The 22,033-nt window shown below is 42.2% G+C and overlaps 1 protein-coding gene across 1 annotated transcript in view; it reads left to right on the top strand.

Annotated features, from left to right (window-relative positions):
* Positions 1-19,042, top strand: part of LOC141129244 (interferon gamma receptor 2-like) — a 38,952-nt gene extending 19,910 nt beyond the window's left edge. Inside the window, exons 4-7 of the mRNA XM_073617154.1 lie at positions 3,194-3,339; positions 5,301-5,442; positions 10,273-10,433; positions 17,274-19,042. Coding sequence (XP_073473255.1) covers positions 3,194-3,339; positions 5,301-5,442; positions 10,273-10,433; positions 17,274-17,435 — 611 coding nt within the window. The 3' untranslated portion in view covers positions 17,436-19,042. The remainder of the gene's footprint in view (positions 1-3,193; positions 3,340-5,300; positions 5,443-10,272; positions 10,434-17,273) is intronic.
* The last annotated feature ends 2,991 nt before the right edge of the window (positions 19,043-22,033 follow it).

Below are 22,033 nucleotides of genomic sequence, written 5' to 3'. Positions count from 1 at the left end.
AATCCGGAGTTTTTGGGGGCTCCAAATAGAGAAAGGGGACCTATTTGAAAGGTAAAGATACATGCAGGAGGCATGTATATCCTTATAGTTCAGCGCTATGGCAGTACTTTATAATTGATGAGAGTGGGTTTACATCCACTTTGTCACAAGAAAAAAAATGCAAATAGCCCCTGTGCAGGGAGAGCTATAATGATTACCTCTCCAGCATACAGTTCCTTGATTCTTGGCTGTGCTAAAGATCTACAGCAGATGGAGAGCCTTCAGCCTCCTATACACTCTTTCAGCTGTGTTAGATGTGGGGTCCTCTGTTGCATTCTGTGGTTCCTCTTGCTGTGTAAGATGTGGGTTCTCCTGCTGCATTCTGTGGTACCTCCTATTGTGTTAGATATTTGGTCCACTGCTGCACTCTGTGCTTCCTCCCGCTGTGTTAGATATGTGGTCCCCTGCTGCATTCTGTGGTTCCTCCCACTGTGTTATATGTGGGGTCCTCTGCTGCACCCTGTGGTTCCTCCCACTGTGTTATATGTGGGGTCCTCTGCTGCACTCTGTGGTTCCTCCCACTGTGTTATATGTGGAATCCTCTGTTGAATCCTGTGGTTCCTCCCACTGTGTTAGTTTTAGGGTCCCCTGCTTCACTCCGTGGTTCCTCCCACTGTGTTCGATGCGGGATCTCCTATGCACTCTGTGGTTCCTCCTGCTGTGTCAGTTGTAGTGTCCCTTGCTGCAATTTTTCATTCAGGAAAGCCCATTCACTCCGCTCATTCTGAGAAACGCAGAAAAGAAGTCTCTGACTCTCTTCCAAAAGCTCTCCAAACCGCATGGTGATTTTTATGTGCGTTTGTGGATGCGTGGGTGTGCCATTAAAGCGGAGGTCCGCCGAAAAAAAAAATTAAAAGCCAGCATCTACAAATACTGCAGCTGCTGACTTTTAATATATGGACACTTACCTGTCCAGGGAGCCCGCGATGTCGGGAAGCCGATCTGTCCGTTAGCTCTCGGCTGCTGCCGCTGCCATCCTCGGTAAGGGAATCAGGAAGTGAAGCAGTGCGGCTTCACTTCCTGGTTCCCTACTGCGCATGCACAAGTCGCGCTGCGCATCCTCACTGGTCCCTGCTGTCTTCTGTCTCCCAGAAGACAGCGGGGGAGGACAGAGTAGGCGCTGGAAGTAGCGTAGGTCACCGCGAACGCCACGGTGATCTATGCCAGGAAGTGGAAGCAAATACCTGTATTAGACAGATATCTGATCCCTCCTCCCCCCTGAAAGGTGCCAAATGTGACACCGGAGAGGGGGAGGATTCCAAAAAGTGGAAGTTCCATTTTTGGGTGGAACTCTACTTTAACAAAAGCTAAAAGGCAACGCACTTCTGTGCATGTCAGGAAAGCACTCGATTTTGTAAGCGTTGCCAACATGAATAGGTGTGAACCCAAGTCTAGAGGAAGCCGAAGATTATTCAATTTTCTTTTCTTCCACCACGGATGGAAGGAAAGCAAATCGCTTGATTCCCCATCAACAGTCAGTGTTGATGGGGGGAATCCCTCCCAGAGTGTTATTGTGTTCTGCCGGAGAGGTGCCTTCCCTGCTAGCTGAACACAGTAATCACTGCTGGTGCCTATAGCCACCGGCAGTAATCACACAAAAAAAAATCCAGACAGGCTGGTTGTACTGAAGTTTATCAATGGATCGACTTCAGTACAACCAGCTTGTCCATAGATGGATCGAATCTCGGCCAGTCCCTGCCAACCTTCTATCTATAGCCCGCTTAAGAGTCTTGAAAACAGATGAAGTCGCAGTGTCCGAAAGCTGGCTATATTGTAGAAGAATTTTGTACGTTCGTTCGGTTTTCTAATGATTAGTGGGATTGAATCAAGGTTGTTTTCGGCCACAATGATGAGCACATTCGGAGAAGCAGGATGGAAATTTTCTCTTGAATGAACGAACGTCTAACTGTGTATGTGGTTTTTATTTGGGAAAGTCAGTTCGCTCCAAAATCGAATGTTAAAAGCAAACTTAATCTTGAAGTATTCTCGAATGGCATTCTTCAAGTCCTCATATGTAGTCAAAAAACAACTATATGTGAATATATAAAAAAACGCAAGCAAAAAATAATATATATCAAAAAATATATATACAAACTCAACATCAAATATGTGAATATATCAAACATAAAAAAAAAAAAATAAAACATCAAACACGTGACTTGGAGTATATAAACCCGAGAAGAGTCCATGTAGCATCTAAAAGAACAAAATGAACAGAGGAAAGTCCTTATATAGTTCTGTAAGAACCAGGGCATCTAATCTTCAATCCAGCAGTCTGAGATGAAATGTACAGAATGATAATGCAAACTGCTTACCAGATATGTTGGATCTCAGGTGATAGAGATCAGAAAGGCCTGTGCATTAGCCTGCCGGCAGGTCAGCTTGTAATGGTCTCACGACAAGGAGATGTCCGCCTGTTGCAAAGGAACCATTGAAGGGAAACCTCACTCCTAGGATCTCTCTTTACAAAAGCAAGGATCTGGAGAGTCAGCATGAAGAGGACAGATCAAATGGAGAGAAATGGGAGAGATGTTTCCCCTCCCTCTCACTAGACGCCTCTGGCCAGAGGCGTCTAGTGAGAGGGAGGGGAAACATCTCTCCCATTTCATGTCTGAGGTTTACATCCAATATTCACTATATTCATACTGATAAGCCATAACCTTATGACTGCTCACAAGTTAAGTGAATAACATCCCTTCACGGAAACGTTATTCCCTGATGGCTGTGGCCTCGTTCAACAGAATAATGCGCCCTGCCACGCTGCAAAAATAAGGAATGGTTTGAAGAACACAACAGCGAGTTTGAGGTGTTGACTTGGCCTCCGAATTCTGCAGATCTCAATCCAATCATGGATCTGTGGGATGTGCTGGAGAAGCAAGTCTGATCCATGCAGACTCCACCTCACAACTTACAGGACCTAAAGGATCTGCTGCTGATAGCATGGTGCCAGACACCACATCATACCCTCAGAGGGTATAGTGGCATTCATGCCATGACGGGTCAGGGTTGTTTTGGCAGCAAAAGCGGACCTACTCAATGTTAGGTGGGTGTTCATAAAGTTATGGCTGATTGATACAAGTAGATGGATAGATAGACAGACGGATGCCAGTACAGATCATACAGTCATTTCCAAATGTTCTGTTTCTCTCTGCAGCAATCATAGGACCCGTGAAGTCACTTGATCTGAATTCCCATTCTGAAAATTTGGCTGTGGATTTTTCACCTCCTTTCTCACCAATTCCCGATGTTTTGGCAATAGAATATAACCTGTCTTACTGGAAGGAAGATTCAAGAGAGAAGGTAGGTTCCTGGCATGTGCCTGCCCAGGGAATTGGGTATCACCAGGTCTTTGCTCTATGTGGAATACAACTTACTGCACTTTAACCAACTGCTGTGTGACGTGTCCAGACACGTACATTCCAGTCAGATGTGAAACTTACTTTTGCACCTTAAAGCTTGACTAAACTTTCAGTTTAAATTTAAATGACTTTTATATTGCATTTTAGTGTAAATATGAGATCTGAGGTCTTTTTGACCTCAGATCTCATATTTAAGTGGGTCCTGTCATGCTTTTTTTTATTACAAGGGATGTTTACATTCCTTGTAATAGGAATAAAAGTGACACAATTTTTTTTTTTTTTAAACAGTGTAAAAATAAATAAAATCATGTAAAATAAATAATAAAAATAAAATCTTTTTTTTTTTTTAAAAACGCATACGTGAGTAGCGCCTGCATATGAAAATGGTGGTCAAACCACACATGTGAGGTATCACTGCAATCATTAGAGCGAGAGCAATAATTCTAGCCCTAGACCTCCTCTGTAACGCAAAACATGTAACCTGTAGAATTTTTTTAAACGTCGCCTATGGAGATTTTTGAGGGTAAAAGTTTGACGCCATTCCACGAGCGGGCGCAATTTTGAAGCGTGACATGTTGGGTATCAATTTACTCGGCGTAACATTATCTTTCACAATATAAAAAAAAATTGGGCTAATTTTACTGTTGTCTTATTTTTTTATTAAAAAAAGTGATTTTTTTCCAAAAAAAGCAAGCTTGTAAGACCGCTGCGCAAATATGGTGTGAAAAAAAGTATTGCAATGACCGCCATTTTATTCTCTAGGGTGTTAGAAAAAAAACAATATATAATGTTTGGGGGTTCTAAGTAAGTTTCTAGCAAAAAAACCTGTTTTAAACATGTAAACACCTAACTGAGCACCCCCCCCTCCTGAACCATACCAGACTACATGCCCCCAACTTGGGGGGGGGGGGTGCTTTGGGGCAGGGGGTCCTCATCCCCACAACCCTGGCAGGCCAGGGGGTTTATCAGAATCTGGAAACCCCCTTTAACAAGGGGACACCCAGATCCCACCCCCCCCCCACCCATGTGAATGAGTATGGGGTACATACTCTGTACCAGAGACACAACAGGAAGTAAAAGGGGGAAAAAAAAGTTTCAAACTTTTCTATCAAAAACTAGCAAACACATTTTGGCTTTAAAGTAATAGCCTAAAACTAACTAACCTTTTAAGACCCATTTCACACTGGGGTGGTTTTCAGGCGCTTTAGCGCTTTTAAATAAACTCTGCTATGCGCCTGAAAACTGCCTCCCATTCACTGCAGTGTGACTTTTGGGTTGGGAGCACTGTATTTAGTGCTCCCAAAACACCCTGCTCATTGCAATGAATGGACAGCGTATCCAAAGAGCCTTAAAAGCACTTTGAAAGTGCTGCAAAGTGGGAGTTTTTAACCCATTTTAGCGCTAACAGTGGGCGCTGTCAGTGTGAAAGGGGTCTCAATCTTCTGGCAGCCACAGTCTAAGACTAATCTGTCTAACCCCTGTAAAGCAAAAATGGCTATACATACGTTTTCTGAAGCCGATTCAGTCTCCAGCGGTCTACATGGCCTCCTCTGTGGTTTGGTACGGACACGGCCTCCTCTGTGGTTTGGTACGGACACGGCCTCCTCTGTGGTTTGGTACGGACACGGCCTCCTCTGTGGTTTGGTGCGGACACGGCCTCCTCTGTGGTTTGGTGCGGACACGGCCTCCTCTGTGGTTTGGTGCGGACACGGCCTCCTCTGTGGTTTGGTACAGACGCAGCCTTCAAAGATCTTGGAACTTCACTATATTATTGAGTTGGTTTGTTTTTGCTTGTTTTTGCTTGTTTTTGTTTCTAGCTGAAAGTGTGTTTTTTTTTTTTTTTTTTTATGACGTCTATACAACTTGTTCATCTTCTGACCTGGATTTGTCTTTTCACTTTAGAAGACGGTTAACCTACGTTCTGCCAGGACCTACGTATTGGACAATCTAGAGCGCTATACGAATTACTGTGTACAGGTGTATGCTCATACACCTTATATAAAAGGCCTGATGAGTGACCCCGTGTGTAAAACAACAGTTACAGGTAATGTATTTTATTTATTTAGATGGCTTTTTTTTTTTTTAATTCTATATTTATAGAAAAACTTCTTCCAGAGAATGACATGTAACGTTGACATTGAAGTCTAGAGCGAAGAGTCAGTAAATGCATCGTATTTCCATATTCTCAACACATATATATGAGCGTAAGAATTGCATTACATAGAGCCAAGAAACCGAACTAATTGAGTCAGACACACTGAATCCTGTAAGAAGATAAACATTTTACTGTAATACACAACTTAGAGGTTGACGTGTATTTTGGCTGCCTGATCTGGCTCTCCGGGGGAGTTGCCCCAAAATCTCAAATAACCAATTTACCAGATGCGAGGGGTCTTCAAAAAGTTCCTGCACTTTTATATTTTAGTTGGGAACGGTAAGGGTTGGAGGAGTAGTAAGTGGTCGCGTCTGAGAGTGTCATGTGACTAGTCTGTCTGGCAAGCTGGCTGACCTTGCAATTTAGTATAAGAGTTGTCACGCTGTGGTGAAGATGGCTGCGAAACGTATAAAATAAACTGCGGATATTTTTGAAGAACCCTCGTATATTAAGGCCGCTGTCAGAACCAGGTAAGAAAATGACACTGTCATGGGCCAAGCAGGGGGGAACAGGGATAGCAGAAAGTGGGGAGAGAAAAAAGGGGGGGGCGGAGGGGTCACTATCCAGGCATGTCTCCAGATCGGATTCAACAGATACATATGCACACAACCCGGTGCTTAAGATAGTTTCGGGTCAGATTAGGACATTACCTGCCGATAATTACGGGTGCAGGTAAAGCATCTCCAAGGACTCCACTTTTCTCTAAATGCTTCCTCATTGTTGTGAAGAGTAGCCATTAAGTCTTTCATTGGCTTTAGAATACTAAAGTGACCTAGTCGGAGGTTGGGTCTGCTTCCATAAAACCGAAATGCAAGCCTTGGCCGCATTCACCAAGTGGATAGTAAATCCTTGTATTTGTCTGTGAGGTGGAGCAGGCAGGGTGCTGGGTTCCTACTTGAATCAACGGACATCAGTTTAATTGCGGCTGTCATGTCCTCCCAGAAAGGGCGTAGTTTGGGACAGAACCAGAAAATATGAGCTAAAGTACCTACTTCCTGAACACAACTCCAGCGGGTGTCTGGGATATTGCGATCTATTTTGTGGCGTACGTATGGAACGCAATACCATCTGGCAAGTATCTTATATCCCATTTCCTAAAACTTATTAGCTATGGAATATTTGAGCCAGTTGGAGAATCTTGTCTACCTGTTTGGAGTCATCGGAGGACCTGGTCAGGAAGCCGTAAATGAGTGAAAGCCTCTGTCTGGAAGGTTACCCTTTCCAACAAATGGTTTCAAAAGGCGCAAGTATACACGGGGAGTAATCAGATTTCTCAAATGTCAGTAGATTGTCTCTGAGCTAAATAGTGCACCAGCGGTCTAGAGTTGGGTCACAGCAAAGATATGTTGGCCTGGGTGGGAAGCCGTCCTTGTAACCAAAAGTCTACCAACTGTAATTTCCCTGACTGATGAAGGTGCCTGAGGTTCATATTGGTAAAGCCCGGTGTGAAGTATCAATTTCCTATAATGGGCATCATGGTATTTAGACCAATTTGACATTTTACAGAGCACTCATTCGAGTGTGTTCAGTCATTCACCTTCATCCCTGACCCGTAGGAGCTTATAATCTAATGTCCCTATCGAACACCTAGAGACATATAATGGACAATTTTTTAGTCAATTCAGCTACTAGTATGTTTTTTTCTGAATAATCCAGAGCACACAGAACAAGCCAATACACACGGAGACCATATAAAGACCATACAAACAGAACAGGTTCCTGTGTTTGGTAGGTTTCAGTTATTTTACAGAGGGGGGAAATAAGTACCGGGAGGAGGATAGCCGTATTTTATTACCTGTCAAAGTCATGTGGCCAATCTCTTCTCCATTCTCCGGACCATAAGGTAGCCTACATGTTATGAATGCCAATATTTGGGTGGAAGCAAAGCCTATAGTTTGCAAACAATTGTGGGTAAAGCATGGAAGCGTTATAACCACTGTCAGCTTTTTATAGCTGTCTGTGTGCCCACTGGGGTAGGGTTGCCTTCTGTCTAGGATTCACCCAGACAGTCCATGTTTTGAATCATGTGTCTGGGTTTCAGTCTGCTTGAAACCCGGACACATTATTTAAACCAAAATGTGGCTGAAAAGCTTCACTCTCCAGCAGCTCTCAAAGTGCTGACATATCAATGCTGATATTTTCAGGCACTCCCTTGCTAATCTCCTTGCAAATGTATTGTGTGTAGGCATTGATGGTCAAATTGCCTCAGCGGCGGGGCTCTGCGTAGAAGCATACTGTATTACAATAGGGCTCTCCCGCTGGGTGGACCTAGGGCAAGTCAGGCTGTTCTATTGTCCGGAGTGGTTGTGGTGGCTATGTGGGGTTCTCATGTCTTGCGCAGGGAGGAAGATGCTGCTGGCTCAGCGGATGCTGAGTGCTGGGGTGAAGGGGGTGTGGTCTTGGGGCATGCATAAGGGCAGGTATAGGTGAAGGAGGAAACATGCTTATGCATTGTACTTTGTGCAATAAACTCATGGCATTGCTGCTGTCAAACCACCAACTTTGTTTCTTAGACATTAGGAATATATATTTGCAGAATAAATGATGTACTGTGCAAAAACTGAGAACAGCTGGTAGGAATGGCTGGTTATCCATCTAAAGGTACACTGAGGGCTGCACAAAGGCATTGGAGCACCCCCATGGAGGTTAGAGTCCCACATAGACATTGGAGCACCCCGTGGAAGTTAGGGTGTCACATTGACATTAGAATGACCCATGGTTGTTGGGCCTCATGTACACTGCTGCTGGTAAACAGACGTTCAGAGCCAGTTGGATGCTTTTTTCAGCTGCCCCTGAACTAATCCAATGTTATCTTATGTGTACATGTACACAGGTTCGCTTTTATTGTCGTTTTTAGGCAGTTGAGTTTGGAGGCCTTTTTTGTAAAGCAAAAAAATGAGTTCCGACGCTGAGTTTAGAGGCATTTCAAGCGCCAATCGCTTCTAAACGCGGTAGATGGCGTTTAGCCGCCTTTCGTTTACAGGCGTTTTTCATTTTTGGCTATTTTGAAAGAAAAAATAAATTAAAAAATTTTTTTTTTCAAACGCTTCTAAATGCAAATGCGGCATGTAAACGAGACACAAGGGCAGTTTTAAACGTGGGATACTATCTGTCAGGTTAAATCGTTCAGGAGAGGTTGTAAAAACGTCCCGTGTACATTAAGCCTTAGAGTGCCCCATAAACTTTAGAGCACCCCCATGGATGCTAGTGACCCATAGATGTTAGAGCACCCCATAGACAAAGCAACCCATGGAGGTTAGAGTGCCCCATAGATGTTAGAGCACCCATAGACATTAGAACAACCCATGGAGGTTAAAGCACCCCACAAGCTTTAGAGCACCCCATGGATGTGGGAAGCTGGGTGAAGCTGGGCTGTATGTGTCTATAGATGCACACAGCCTGGCTCGGGAGCATGCCTGCATAAGTAGCGGCCGTCTTGCTATGGGAGCACTCACAAGAGGAGGATCGGACAACACTGAGGGGAAACCCCATAAAAGGAGGATCGGGGTATCAGAATCGCTTTGTGTACTAGCATGGTACAGAGCAGTTAAGTATAGAAAAAAAAGAGATCAATACTGCGCTCAAAAAAACAACAAAGGTGAACGAAAATAAACAAAAAAAAATCAAACAAAAAATGTGTGAAGCAGCAGCTAACATATGAAATACAGAACATATGCACAGTGACTAGGTAAAAAATAGCTGCGCTAAAAGATGGTAATCCAAAGTGTGATTGTCACATAAATAGTGATAATAGTGATAAGCGCACAAAAAATATGGTGATATTCAAGGAAAAAGAAGGGTTAACAAAAAAAAATCCAAACCATGAAGTCCAAACAATATGCCATAAGCTGGGTTCAGAGTACAGAAGTGCAATCTTCCATCACCAGTGATATTGAAACACCAAAACAAATGCGCGCTTACCAGAGGCAAGCAAGAGAGAGCTTGCGGCTTAAACCCAGCCAGGGCCTTTCTAGGAAGTATCAGACCATAAGCTCCCGGGGAACACAGGCCCAGGATATCAGACCATAAGCTCCCGGGGAACACAGGTCCAGGATATCAGACCATAAGCTCCCGGGGAACACAGGCCCAGGATATCAGACCATAAGCTCCCGGGGAACACAGGCCGCGGATATCAGACCATAAGCTCCCGGGGAACACAGGCCCAGGATATCAGACCATAAGCTCCCGGGGAACACAGGCCGCGGATATCAGACCATAAGCTCCCGGGGAACACAGGCCGCGGATATCAGACCATAAGCTCTCGGGGAACACAGGCCCAGGATATCAGACCATAAGCTCTCGGGGAACACAGGCCCAGGATATCAGACCATAAGCTCCCGGGGAACACAGGCCCAGGATATCAGACCATAAGCTCTCGGGGAACACAGGTCCAGGATATCAGACCATAAGCTCCCGGGGAACACAGGCCACGGATATCAGACCATAAGCTCCCAGGGAACACAGGCCCAGGATATCAGACCATACGCACCCGGGGGAACACAGGTCCAGGATATCAGACCATAAGCTCCCAGGGGACACAGGTCCAGGATTTAAGTATATCATATATTTATTTATTTAATATTTTTAGGAAAAAGAAATGCCTTTATAACTACTTTAGAGCTGGATTCATGTTTACCTTTTCTATTTGCTTATTTGTTCTATTTGTTTCATTTATTCAATTTTTAAATTTTATTTAACAAATCTATGTTTTTATTTCAGATATGACTTATATTGTGGTGCTGGTGTGTGTATTGGTTTTTGTACTAATTGTGGGTATAATCGGCTTGTTAGTCATCCCCGAAAAACCTCTTCACCAGGCTGTATCTAAGATCAAGAATTGGCTTGATGGCCCTTACAGGATTCCCTCCCATGTACTGGATGTGAGTACACCAGATTATATTCTACAGATCCTCTGACATGTAAACATTGCCTTACTCCTCTTTACCTCTCTGGTTATCTTCCCTGGGTCAGCAATGATCTGTGGTGAAAAGAAAATCGTAATGGTGGTATTTAGTAGTATGTAACCTCTTTGACTGGACTGCTACATATATTCTACGTCATGGCAATAAAGTTTAAAGCCAGGTTGAACTTGCAGTATATGACATTCGCATTTTGTGAACATGCACAAAACTGCCCCGCACATGTGCATATTTTTGCACCGTGCACACAAGGCAGCCCATTCATTTTAAATACAGTGCCGCCTCCTGTACGCCATGCTGCGCAAACACCGGTTTATTGTCTTTTTAGAGTTCTAATGCTTTGTTGTTGTGTTTTTGAGCTAGGGTGTGCCCCAAGGCTCTGTTTTGTACTAAAAATTACAAGAAATTACAAAAAAAAAGAAATACAGTGCATCCGGAAAGTTTTCACAGTGCTTCACTTTTTCCACATTTTGTTATGTTACAGCCTTATTCCAAAATATATTGCATTAATTATTTTCCTCAAAATTCTACAAACATTACCCCATAATGACAATGTGAAAGAAGTTTGTTTTAAAATCTTTGCAAATTCATTAAAAATAAAAAACGAAAAAATCCCACGTACATAAGTATTCACAGCCTTTGCCATAAGACTCAAAATTGAGCTCAGATGCATCCTGTTTCAACTGATCATCCTGGAGATGTTTCTAGAACTTGATTGGAGTCAACCTGTGGTAAAATAAGTTGATTGGACATGATTTGGAAAGGCACACACCCGTCTATATAAAGTTCAAAGGTTAACAGTACATGTCAGAACACAAACCAAGCCATGAAGTCCAAGGAATTGTCTGTAGACCTCCGAGACAGGATTGTATCAAGGCACAGATCTGGGGAAGGGTACAGAAATATTTCTGCAGCATTGAAGGTCCCAATGAGCACAGTGGCCTCCATCATCTGTATGTGGAAGAAGTTTGGAACCACCAGGACTCTTCCTAGAGCAGACTGCCCGGCTAAACTGAGGGATGGGGGGAGAAGGGCCTTAGTCAGGGAGGTGACCAAGAACTTGATTGTCACTCTGACAGAGCTCCAGCGTTTCTCTGTGGAAAGAGGAGAACCTTCCAGAAGAACAACCATCTCTGCAGCACTCCACCAATCAGACCTGTATGGTAGAGTGGCCAGACGAAAGCCACTCCTTAGTAAAAGGCACAACAGCTCACCTGGAGTTTGCCAAAAGGCACCTGAAGGACTCTCAGACCATGAGAAACAAAATTTTCTGGTTTGATGAAACAAAGATTGGCCTGAATGGCAAGCGTCGTGTCTGTAGGAAACCAGGCACCGCTCATCACCTGGCCAATACCACCCCTATAGTGAAGCATGGTGGTGGCAACATCATGCTGTGGAGATGTTTTGCAGCGGCAGGAACTGGGAGACTAGTCAGGATGAAAGGAAAGATGGGTACAGGAATGTACAGAGACATCCTTGATGAAAACCTGCTTCTAGCGCGCTCTGGACCTCAGACTGGGGCAAAGGTTCATCTTGTAACAGGACCACGACCCTAAGCACGCCCAAGATAACAAAGGAATGGCTATGGGACCAACTCTGTGAATGTCCTTGAGTGGCCCAGCCAGAGTCCAGACTTGAACCCGATTGAACGTCTCTGGAGAGATCTGAAAATGGCTGTGCACTGACGCTCCCCATCCAACCTGATGCCAAGCTTGTAGCATCATACTCAAAAAGACTTAAGGCTGTAATTGGTGATTTAACAAAGTATTGAGCAAAGGCTGTGAATACTTCTGTACATGTGTTTTTTTTTTTTTTTTTGGCTTTTTTTTTTTTAATAAATTTCCAAAGAATTCAAACAAACTTCTTTCACATTGTTGTTATGGGGTATTGTTTGTAGAATTTTGAGGAAAATAATGAATTTAGTCAATTTTGGAATAAGGCTGTAACATAACAAAACATGGAAAAAGGGAAGCGCTGTGAATAGTTTCCGGATGCACTGTACAGTGCCACAATTGCAAGCCAAGTGTTTGGCTCGTAGTTACGGCACAACCCTGTTCATTTGTTGGTTTGGTGACAGTACTGCCCCCTGAATGTATAATTATGCCTAGGGCTTGTGTATAACCCTGAGCCTATCTTTTAGAACTGCAGCTCAACAACCTGCTTTTACCGCTACCTCTCCAATGGCCTTCGTGAACGAAACCTAAAACTTTGCACACTTTTTTTATTTTTTTTTCTTTGCACCTGGAATGCTGAAATGTATGTAGCATATTTACACTGCAAGTTTAAATCTTTGATTGTCATGTCGTATAATATAATCCCTAAGATGAACTGTGCGACTTTGTGCACTTTTTTTGTTTTTGATGTATTTAGCTGATTTAAACTGAAAGATTATTTTGGGCTTTAAAATAAGCCTGGGGCTGCAGTTTGTTTTCTTAGCCTGCCATTGTGTGCAAAGTTGCATACACAGGCCAGTAATCCATCTGTCAGCTTAGGAGTTTACTTTAGGTGGAAGGGAAAATCCTAATGTATCACCAGTGAGAATTAATGATGTGATATAAGTGGAGTAGAGAAGCCGCTCCACCGATCGTAGCGTGAAGTAAAGTCTAAAATAATGCAGAGGGTTATCTAAGTGTACACCATTGTCATATTTTAGGCTTATTGGCAAGAGAACGTTCTTCTGATATAAGGCTGAGAAAAACCTTGTGGTGTACAGCTGCTGTATTTGTTTGATTTTACTCAGTGCAGGTGTTGTGGTCTCAATGTTGCTGCCTCTGATGTTGTACATGGCAGTAGCTCATAGGAATCAATAGTATTCATTGACCCAATGAATGTTGTGACATTTAGAAATAGGCCAACGTTCAAGCATCCTCAGTCGCCTGTACACTCCAGATTATGCCGCCCCCCCACACTCTCTGCCTGTCCAGTACGCACTGCTGTGGCTCACCTTTTCAATCTGCCCAAGGTATTTGTAATTCCGTTCAGTCTTGTGTCAGAGTATTGAATGGGCCCAACACCCACGATGTCACAATGCTTAAAATGGATTTATTCTAAGTCCACAGCATATCGTCCTGCCTGTCATCCACCTGCACCAACGCGTTTCGCCCAAAAAGGTCTGAATCATGGCGTCTATATTTCTCTTTGACACATTAGGGGAGAATTCCTCAAACTGGAGAGTGCTAAATCTGGTGCAGCTCTGCATGGAAGCCAATCAGCTTCCAGGTTTTATTGACAAAGCTTAAATGACCAAGCTGAAGTTTAAAGCTGATTGGCTGCCATGCACAGCTGCGCTGGATTCTGACTGCACCAGTTTTAGTAAATCTCCTCCATGGCTGCCGGGTGGGGACACACAATTGGAGGAGGTTCAAGGAGCAGTGAATGGTTTGGAACAACATAGTTTGCTGCAGGTTCTAGTATTTGGTCAGTCTTGTGATTCCAAAACCTCTGCCTCACCATAGCCCAGAAGACGTGGGAGAGCTGGATCGTTTATACTTTTGCACTCTGAGACTAGTATAGCATAGTATATTTCTTTTCAGCAGCTCTCTGGGAAGCAAAGACCAGAAATCAGCAGGTATCTTGGATAGAAACCGTTGTGCAAACTGAAAAGTGTCAAAGCTGTTTTTTTGTTATTTTTTGAAAGCCACATATAATTAAAGTGATACCAAAGCTTTGTTTTTGTTTTTTTTGTTTTTTAAATAACAAACATGTCATACTTTCCTCCTCTGTGCAGCTCGTTTTGCACAGAGTGGCCCCGAACATCCTCTTCTGGGGTCCCTCGGCGGCTCTTCCCAGCATTAGATAATCCTCTAGGAGAAACGCTCTCCCGAAAGGGTTACCTTGCGGGCGCGCTCCCGAGTCATTGATTCGGTGTCTATAGAAGCCGAATGTATGACTCTGCCCCGCCCCCCAGCGCCCGGGTCATTGGATTTGATTGACAGCAGTGGGAGCCAACGGCTGCGCTGCTATCAATCTATCCAATCAAAGCCGGGACTCCGTGGTGGATCTCTTCTGGGAAGGCTGTCCACAAGGTTTAGGAGTGTGTCTATGGGAATGTTTGACCATTCTTCCAGAAGCGCATTTGTGAGGTCAGGCACTGATATTGGATGAGAAGGCCTGGCTCGCAGTCTGCGCTCTAATTCGTGTCAAAGGTGTTCTATCAGGTTGAGGTGCAGGACAGTCAAGTTCCTCCACCCCAAACTCACTCATCCATGTCTTTATGAAACATGCTTTGTGCAATGGTCCAAATCATTTGGTGGAGGGGGGATTATGGTGTGGGGTTGTTTTTCAGGGGTTGGGCTTGGCCCCCTAGTTCCAGTGAACAGTTTGGGGATGGCCCCTTACTGTCCCAACATGACTGTGCACCAGTGCACAAAGCAAGGTCCATAAAGATGGATGAGCGAGTTTGGGGTGGATGAACTTGACTGGCCTGCACAGAGTCCTGACCTCAACCCGATAGAACACCTTTGGGATGAATTAGAGTGGAGACTGTGAGCCAGGCCTTCTCGTCCACATCACTGTCTTGGTTTGCTGACGCCTTAAGAGTTCCCTTCACTGGAACTAAGGGGCCAAGTCCAATCCCTAAAGACAACCCCACACCATAATCCCCCCTCCACCAAATGATTTGGACCAGTGCACAAAGTAAAGTACATAAAGACATGGATGAGCAAGTTTGGGGTGGAGGAACTTGACTGGCCTGCACAGAGTCCTGACCTCAACTCGATAGAACACCTTTGGGATGAATTCGAGTGAAGACTGCGAGCCAGACCTTCTCGTCTAACATCAGTACCTGACCTCACAGATGCGCTTCTGGAAGAATGGTCAAACATTCCCATAGACACACTCCTAAACTTTGTGGACAGCCTTCCCAGAAGAGTTGAAGTTGTTATAGCTGCAAAGGGTGGGCCAACTCAATATTGAACCCAATGGACTCATGCTGGCCATACACTATGCAAAAAATCGGCCAAAATTCGGTCATTTAGACAGTTCGTTCATTTTTCAGCCAGTTAATGAGCACAAAATCGATAATCATTGGGACGTTTTTGAGCCGAAAAAACGAAGGACAAGTTTGGAAATTTTCTGCCGAACGAATGATAAATTGAAAGGCGTTTCCTGTCCGAACTGTCTGCACTAGGCAGGTAAAAAAAAAACCAAACAAAACATGCATTCATTTATGTTCACTGAATGATTTATCGGTCAATACATGATAGCACCATCAATTGTGCTCACGGCCCTATGCTCGTTGTTCGAAAATAGGTTTGGCCGATTTTTCGTGTAGTGTATGGCCAGCATAAGACTGGGATGCCATTAAATTCAATGTGTGTGTAAAGGCAGGCGTCCCAATACTTTTGGTAATATAGTGTGTATATACTGCTGATGAAAAAAGGTATTTAACAGTTTATATTTATTAAATTAATTGCATTTCGATGTCCTGTGTACTGTGGGGGACCAGATATAGTGAATGCAGGGTCCTGGGTTTAGTAACACTTTAACCATTTCAGCCCCGAAAGATTTTACCCCCTTCCTGACCAAAGCACTCTTTACAATTTGACACTGCGTCACTTTAACAATTGCGTAGTCGTTCGACGCTGTACCCAAACAAAATTTGTGTCCTTTTTTTTCCCCACAAATGGAGCTTTATTTTGGTGGTATTTGATCACCTCTGCGGGTTTTATTTTTCGCGCTATAAACAAAAAAAGCGACAATTTTGAAAGAAGAGAAAAAATATTTTTTACCTTTTGCTATAATATCCCCCCCCCCCCCAAAAAAAAATGTCATCAGTTTAGGCCAATATATATTGTTCTACATATTTTTGGTAAAAGAAAATCGCAATAAGCGTATATTGATTGGTTTGCGCAAAAGTTATAGCATCTACAAAATAGGGGATAGATTAATGGCATTTTAATTTTTTTAGTAATGGCGGTGATCTGCGATTTTTAGCGGTACTGCGACATTGTGACAGACAGATTGGAGTCTTTTGCCACTTTTTTGGGACCATTGGCATTTATACAGCGATCAGTGCTATAAAAATGCACTGATTACTGTGTAAATGTCACTGCCAGGGAAGGGGTTAACACTAGGGGGCGATCAAGGGGTTAATTGTGTGTTCCCTCAGTGTGTTCTTAACTGTATGGGGATGGGATTGACTAGGAGAGGAGACATATCTATTTCCTACTTAGTAGGAACAAACAATATGGCTCCTCTCCTCTGACAGCACAGGGATTTTTGTGCTTACACACACAAATCCCCGTGCTGGTGCTCGTTCACCCGATCGCACGTGGCCGGCGGTGATTGTGCCCACCAGCCACGAGCAGTGGGCGTGTGGGTGCGCCCTCTGGTGGCCGAAAAAGGGTAGGACGTACCCGTACGGGATTTCGCCCAGGAGAGCCATTGTGCCGCAGTATATCTGCGTGACATGGTCGGGAACCGGTTAATGGACAATAAGTTGGCATCATCAGCTTATTACCCAAGAAGCTGTAAAGCTGACCAAGGAAATGGCAGAATCCTTTTCATTGTGTAAGCTGACGAGGGTGTTTGAATCACAAGACTGGCTGAGCTTTATTACAAATCCCTGGGCAGGTATAACGGCAAACAAATATGTATTACAACTGCATATTTAGCTGCTCAGATTGAGCTGCAATTTAAATAAAATTTCATATAAGACTTCAGTTTTTGTTTGATTGGGAGTCATCCCCCAATGGGTTATCCACGCTGTACCCACCCCCCCCCCTCCCCCGGTCTTCTCTACTTTAATTTTTAATTGTAAGTTTTTAATAACACCATTATGTGTTGATCTTTCTCTTGTAGTACTTGGAAGACCCTCCTCCCTTGGCCCAGCAGGAATATACTCAGAACACACTTGAAGAACAACAATGTGATCACATATCTATCGTACTATTGGACCCCTGCCAGGATGATCATGAAGAAATGCGTCCTGATCACCACCAATCGGATTCAGACAAGACCTGAGTACTCGGTAGAGGGATATCAGTAAATGGTACAAACCTGGAGCCTCATGCTATACATACAGAGTATGGACCACTGGTACATGGGAAGTACTCACCGAGCGCCGCTACAGACGCAATCAGGACAAGCGTATCTGTACCTTGTACATCATACAGGCCGGGTGTACAAAGGATTCATAGGCCTCATCCTGGGAATCTGATATACTGTGGGGGCAGCAGGCTGCTTCCTGTATTATTGTCTTCCTAAGGAAAAGATGTAAAGCTAATCAATGATTTGCACTATGCTCCTGAAATTTCATGTGTTTTTATATGAACATGGCGGGTCCTTGGTGATGGACTTTCCGCAGAGAGGTCATGTGACACGCAAAAATAAATTGTTTGAAGAAAGCTTCAATAACGAACTCCAGCCAAACAGATAAACGCAAAGGTGAAATTGGGCGGAAAGGTGCAGCGTGGCTTGGGTGTGTCTGAATTAGACATGTGCAGAATGAAAAATGTTGTTTTTAACTTTTATTTACATAAATTCGTTTAGTTAAATTTGTTTAATTTGCTTTCAAAATTCTTTCTGTTTTATGTACAGAACGAAAAAAAAAATAGTTTTGATTCCTTATTTACATAAATTCATCTAGTTAAATTTGTTCCATTTCTTTTCAGAATTAATTTCATTTTATTAGCGTTCAAATCGATACGAATTTTCCAAATTCGGAAAATTCGAATTGATTCTAATTCCAAAAGATGGTTATATTCTTTTTATTCTATTGGGGTTTTTTTTTTCTATTCTCCTTTATTTTCTATTCAAAATTAGAATTTCAGAAGATGGTTTATTTCTTTTCTATTTTATTCTATTGTTTTTTTTTTCTTTTCCATTCTATTCTTTTATTTTCTATTGTATTTAAATCTATTCTTTTCAATTCTATTCAAATTTATTCTATTGAAATTTTGGCAAATGGTTATATTCTTTCTATTCTATTGTTTTTTTAAAAATCTATTTTACTTTATTTTCTATTCTGTTCTTTTCTATTCTAATTTATTCTAATCGAAATTCAAATTTTGGAATGAGGTTATATTCTTTCTATTTTATTCTATTCATTTTTTTTCCTATTCTATTCAATTTTTTTCTATTCTTTTCCATTCTTATTGAAATTCAAATGTCAGAAGATGGTTATATTCTTTCTATTTTATTCTATTCTTTTTTATTTCTATTCTATTATGTTCTGTTTGACTCCATTCTTTTCTGTTCTATCCCCTTTATATTCTTTCTATTCTTTTATTTAGTATTCTGGTCTGTTTTACTCTTATTATAGTTTATTATTTTATATTATATTCTTTTCTATTCCATTCCTTTATTTTCTATTCTAGTTTCATTTCAGAAATTTGAATTCGATTTGAAAACGAATCGAATTAAAATTTTGTCCGAAATGTTGGTTTCGTTATTTTGGATTAGTTTAAATTTGTTACTATGGTCATTCAGATGCATCTGAATTTCCAAAAAATTGAAAATTTGTACGAATTTCGATTGGGAACGAAACAAACCGCACATTTCTAGTATGAATCACAAGACTGGCTGGACAGAATGAGAATTAGTGTGTATATATATATATATATATATATATATATATATATATATATATATATATATATATATATATATATATATATATATATACACACACACACAAATAAATCTCATTCTGTCCAGCCAGTCTTGTGATTACCACACCCAAGCCAAACTGCAAAGCCAAGTAGGTGACAACACATTTTGAGTAATGTGGCTTCCTGTGTGACAAACCAAATTATAAATTCCGCAAAAAAAACAGTTCCTATATATGTATTTCATCTTTAGACTGGAGTTCCTTTTCATGACGTTTCATTTTGCTTACCAGAGTAGAGCTACGGTCTTCAGCGCCCTTGCACTGTGGTACAATGCCTCGCGGAGCTCCACCCCCATCTAACAGGGCTCCACCTCCCAGAGTCGGCAGCAGAAAGGCACTTGGGTGCCCACAGAGCTGCAAGTCATGTGACCAGCCAAGGATTCCATTTTTTGGTGAACATATTGTATGTATATTTATCACTTTACCACGCCTTTAAAGCATGCAGAAACCAGCAAGTGCGAAGAACAGTACAAGAGTGCCAGCCACATGATGTAGACTTTTATCTACTGAGAACTCTCCTATATGGTACATTGGCAGGGTACAAGCACACTTTTTTAGGGAATAAATGACAATGTGAGAAATTACATGTTCTGTTGTTCATGCCGTGTAATATAATTACTTCCAGTGTTCACTAAAGACTCAGAGCTCTAATCGTTATTTTATCTCCCAATGATTTTCTCACTGTGGGATTATTTGGTGCCAATAAAGAGGTATTTGACTGAATTGAAATCCTGGTATACTGTACTTATTAATTGCTATCTCATGAGTCCTCATTTATTATCACCCCAAATGGCTTATTTTCCTGCTTTCCTCAATGGAGACCTCATTGAAATTGAGTTATTGACAACCTAAAGCCAGCAGTTTTGTAAGGAGAGATCCCCAGCGTGTTATCTGTGAATTTACTATGTCATATAAAATACTTAAAAAAAAAAAAAATGTGCTACACTTATCTGTGTGTGTAGATGATGTCTTTGTATGACGAAACGCGTTGGTTGAAGCCTGGTCACGTGATGTCGCCACACATGGAAGTTGGCCATTTTGTTGGTTGGGAACTTGGATTTGATTTTTGGATTGACATGCAATATATGTTTTACTGCTTGCTTGTGAGTATTCTGATGTAATTTAACGAATATAGACCTGTTTCTAAATATTGCACAATGAGGTTTTGTTTCATCCCTCCATGCTGCATGGTAATAATATACCAGGAGGTTACTCTGGATGCTCCGTTTGTGGTAGATGATTAATTAAACGCTGCTGACCACTTTATTTAGGTGGTCCACAATGGAGAATAAGAGGCTTGGAGTGCTGTGGTATTGGTGAAGGACATCTTATCGCCCTTTGTGTTAATAGTGCACTTGTGGTCTACCAATTCCTAGATTTTATTATGGAACTTCAATAGACATTTTTTTTTTCTTTACTGTGGGAAAGCGCTGCATATGTATTCTTTTTTTATTTGTATAATTTGTTACCAGCAAATTTGTGCTTTCTGCTTTCAATATGACCTTGATTGTGTATTACTCTATTTTAATATAAATCTATATATATATATATATATATATATATATCTAGCTATCTCTATCTATCACACATACAGTACTGTGCAAACGTCTTAGGTGTGAAATAAAGCTGTAAATGTGAAACTTTACCCAATACAACTTGATAAAAAAAAAAAAATAATGTTCTTTAGCAGGACACATACATTCTACAATAATAGTTATGCTACCAAAATTAGTGTGTGCTGTAAATTGCCTCCAGCATTTTTCCAGTTTCTTCTTGCTGGAGGCTGCCATTTTGCTGAAGCCCAGAGCCCCTGAACAGCAGCAAATGTTTAGGCTTTCAGGAGATTGGCCTCTACAAATTACTGGATTTTAAACCGTATAGGCACTTATTTGTAATGTTTCACATCACTTCATCCTGCCCCCTTTTGCATGTATAGTTATCTAATAGGCCTTAATTTTCAGACTGAAGTTCTACTTTAATGCAGCAGATGAAAGATTTACTAACGCTGGAGAGTGCAAAATCTTGTGCAGTTTTGCAGAGAAACCAATCGGCTTCCAGGTTCTGGGTCCCCTTCTCTCTGGCGGAGTCCACCAGCAGATCCGCCCGCTCAGCAGGAGATCTCCCCGCTGACTAGGCGAATGACAGGTCTGCGTCTGCTTCACTGATGCAGAGCAGACATGGACATAGCCTGCTGTTCTCTATATTCTGTCAGATGGAAATAGAGCTAGGAATGGTCTGATCAGGTTTGCCTAAAAAAACTGACCAGTGGACCCGATTGGGCCATCAGTGTGAAAGGAGCCTAATTGTCAATAAGATTAATTGAACAAGCTGAAGATAGAAGCTTCTATTCACAGCTGCACCAGATTCTTGAGTACACCAGTTTTAGTAAATCCCCCCCCCCCATGCTTACTTCCCTTCAACATCAGAAGATGTCCAGCAGTACCATCAGCACAGAACTGGTGCGAACCAGGGGGAGTCTTGCCTTCCTCTGAGAATGTAAAGGCCCTCCAATAGAACCAAGTTTTCTGGTAAATTTATGGTTTGTTTTGTGAAAAATGGACTAAATCCTCCATAATGATTTTACTTCATTTTACATATCCTCACTGAGACAAGGGGGATTAGGGTCTTTCCATTATAAAGGTATACAGGCTTTACTGCATTCAGGAGATGACGTAGCATCAACCTCTTATACATTATATTACCAAAAGTATTGGGACACCTGCCTTTACACGCACATGAACTTTAATGGCATCCCAGTCTTAGTCCATAGGGTTCAATACTGAGTTGGCCCACCCTTTGCAGCTATAACAGCTTCAACTCTTCTGGGAAGGCTGTCCACAAGGTTTAGGAGTGTGTCTATGGGAATGTTTGACATTCTTCCAGAAGTGCATTTGTGAGGTCAGGCACTGATGTGGACCAGAAGGCCTGGCTCGCAGTCTCAGCTCTAATT

The sequence above is a fragment of the Aquarana catesbeiana genome, linkage group LG02, assembly GCF_042186555.1.
Source record: "Aquarana catesbeiana isolate 2022-GZ linkage group LG02, ASM4218655v1, whole genome shotgun sequence".
NCBI lineage: Eukaryota > Metazoa > Chordata > Amphibia > Anura > Ranidae > Aquarana > Aquarana catesbeiana.
This window is presented reverse-complemented; position numbering and strand designations above follow the sequence as displayed.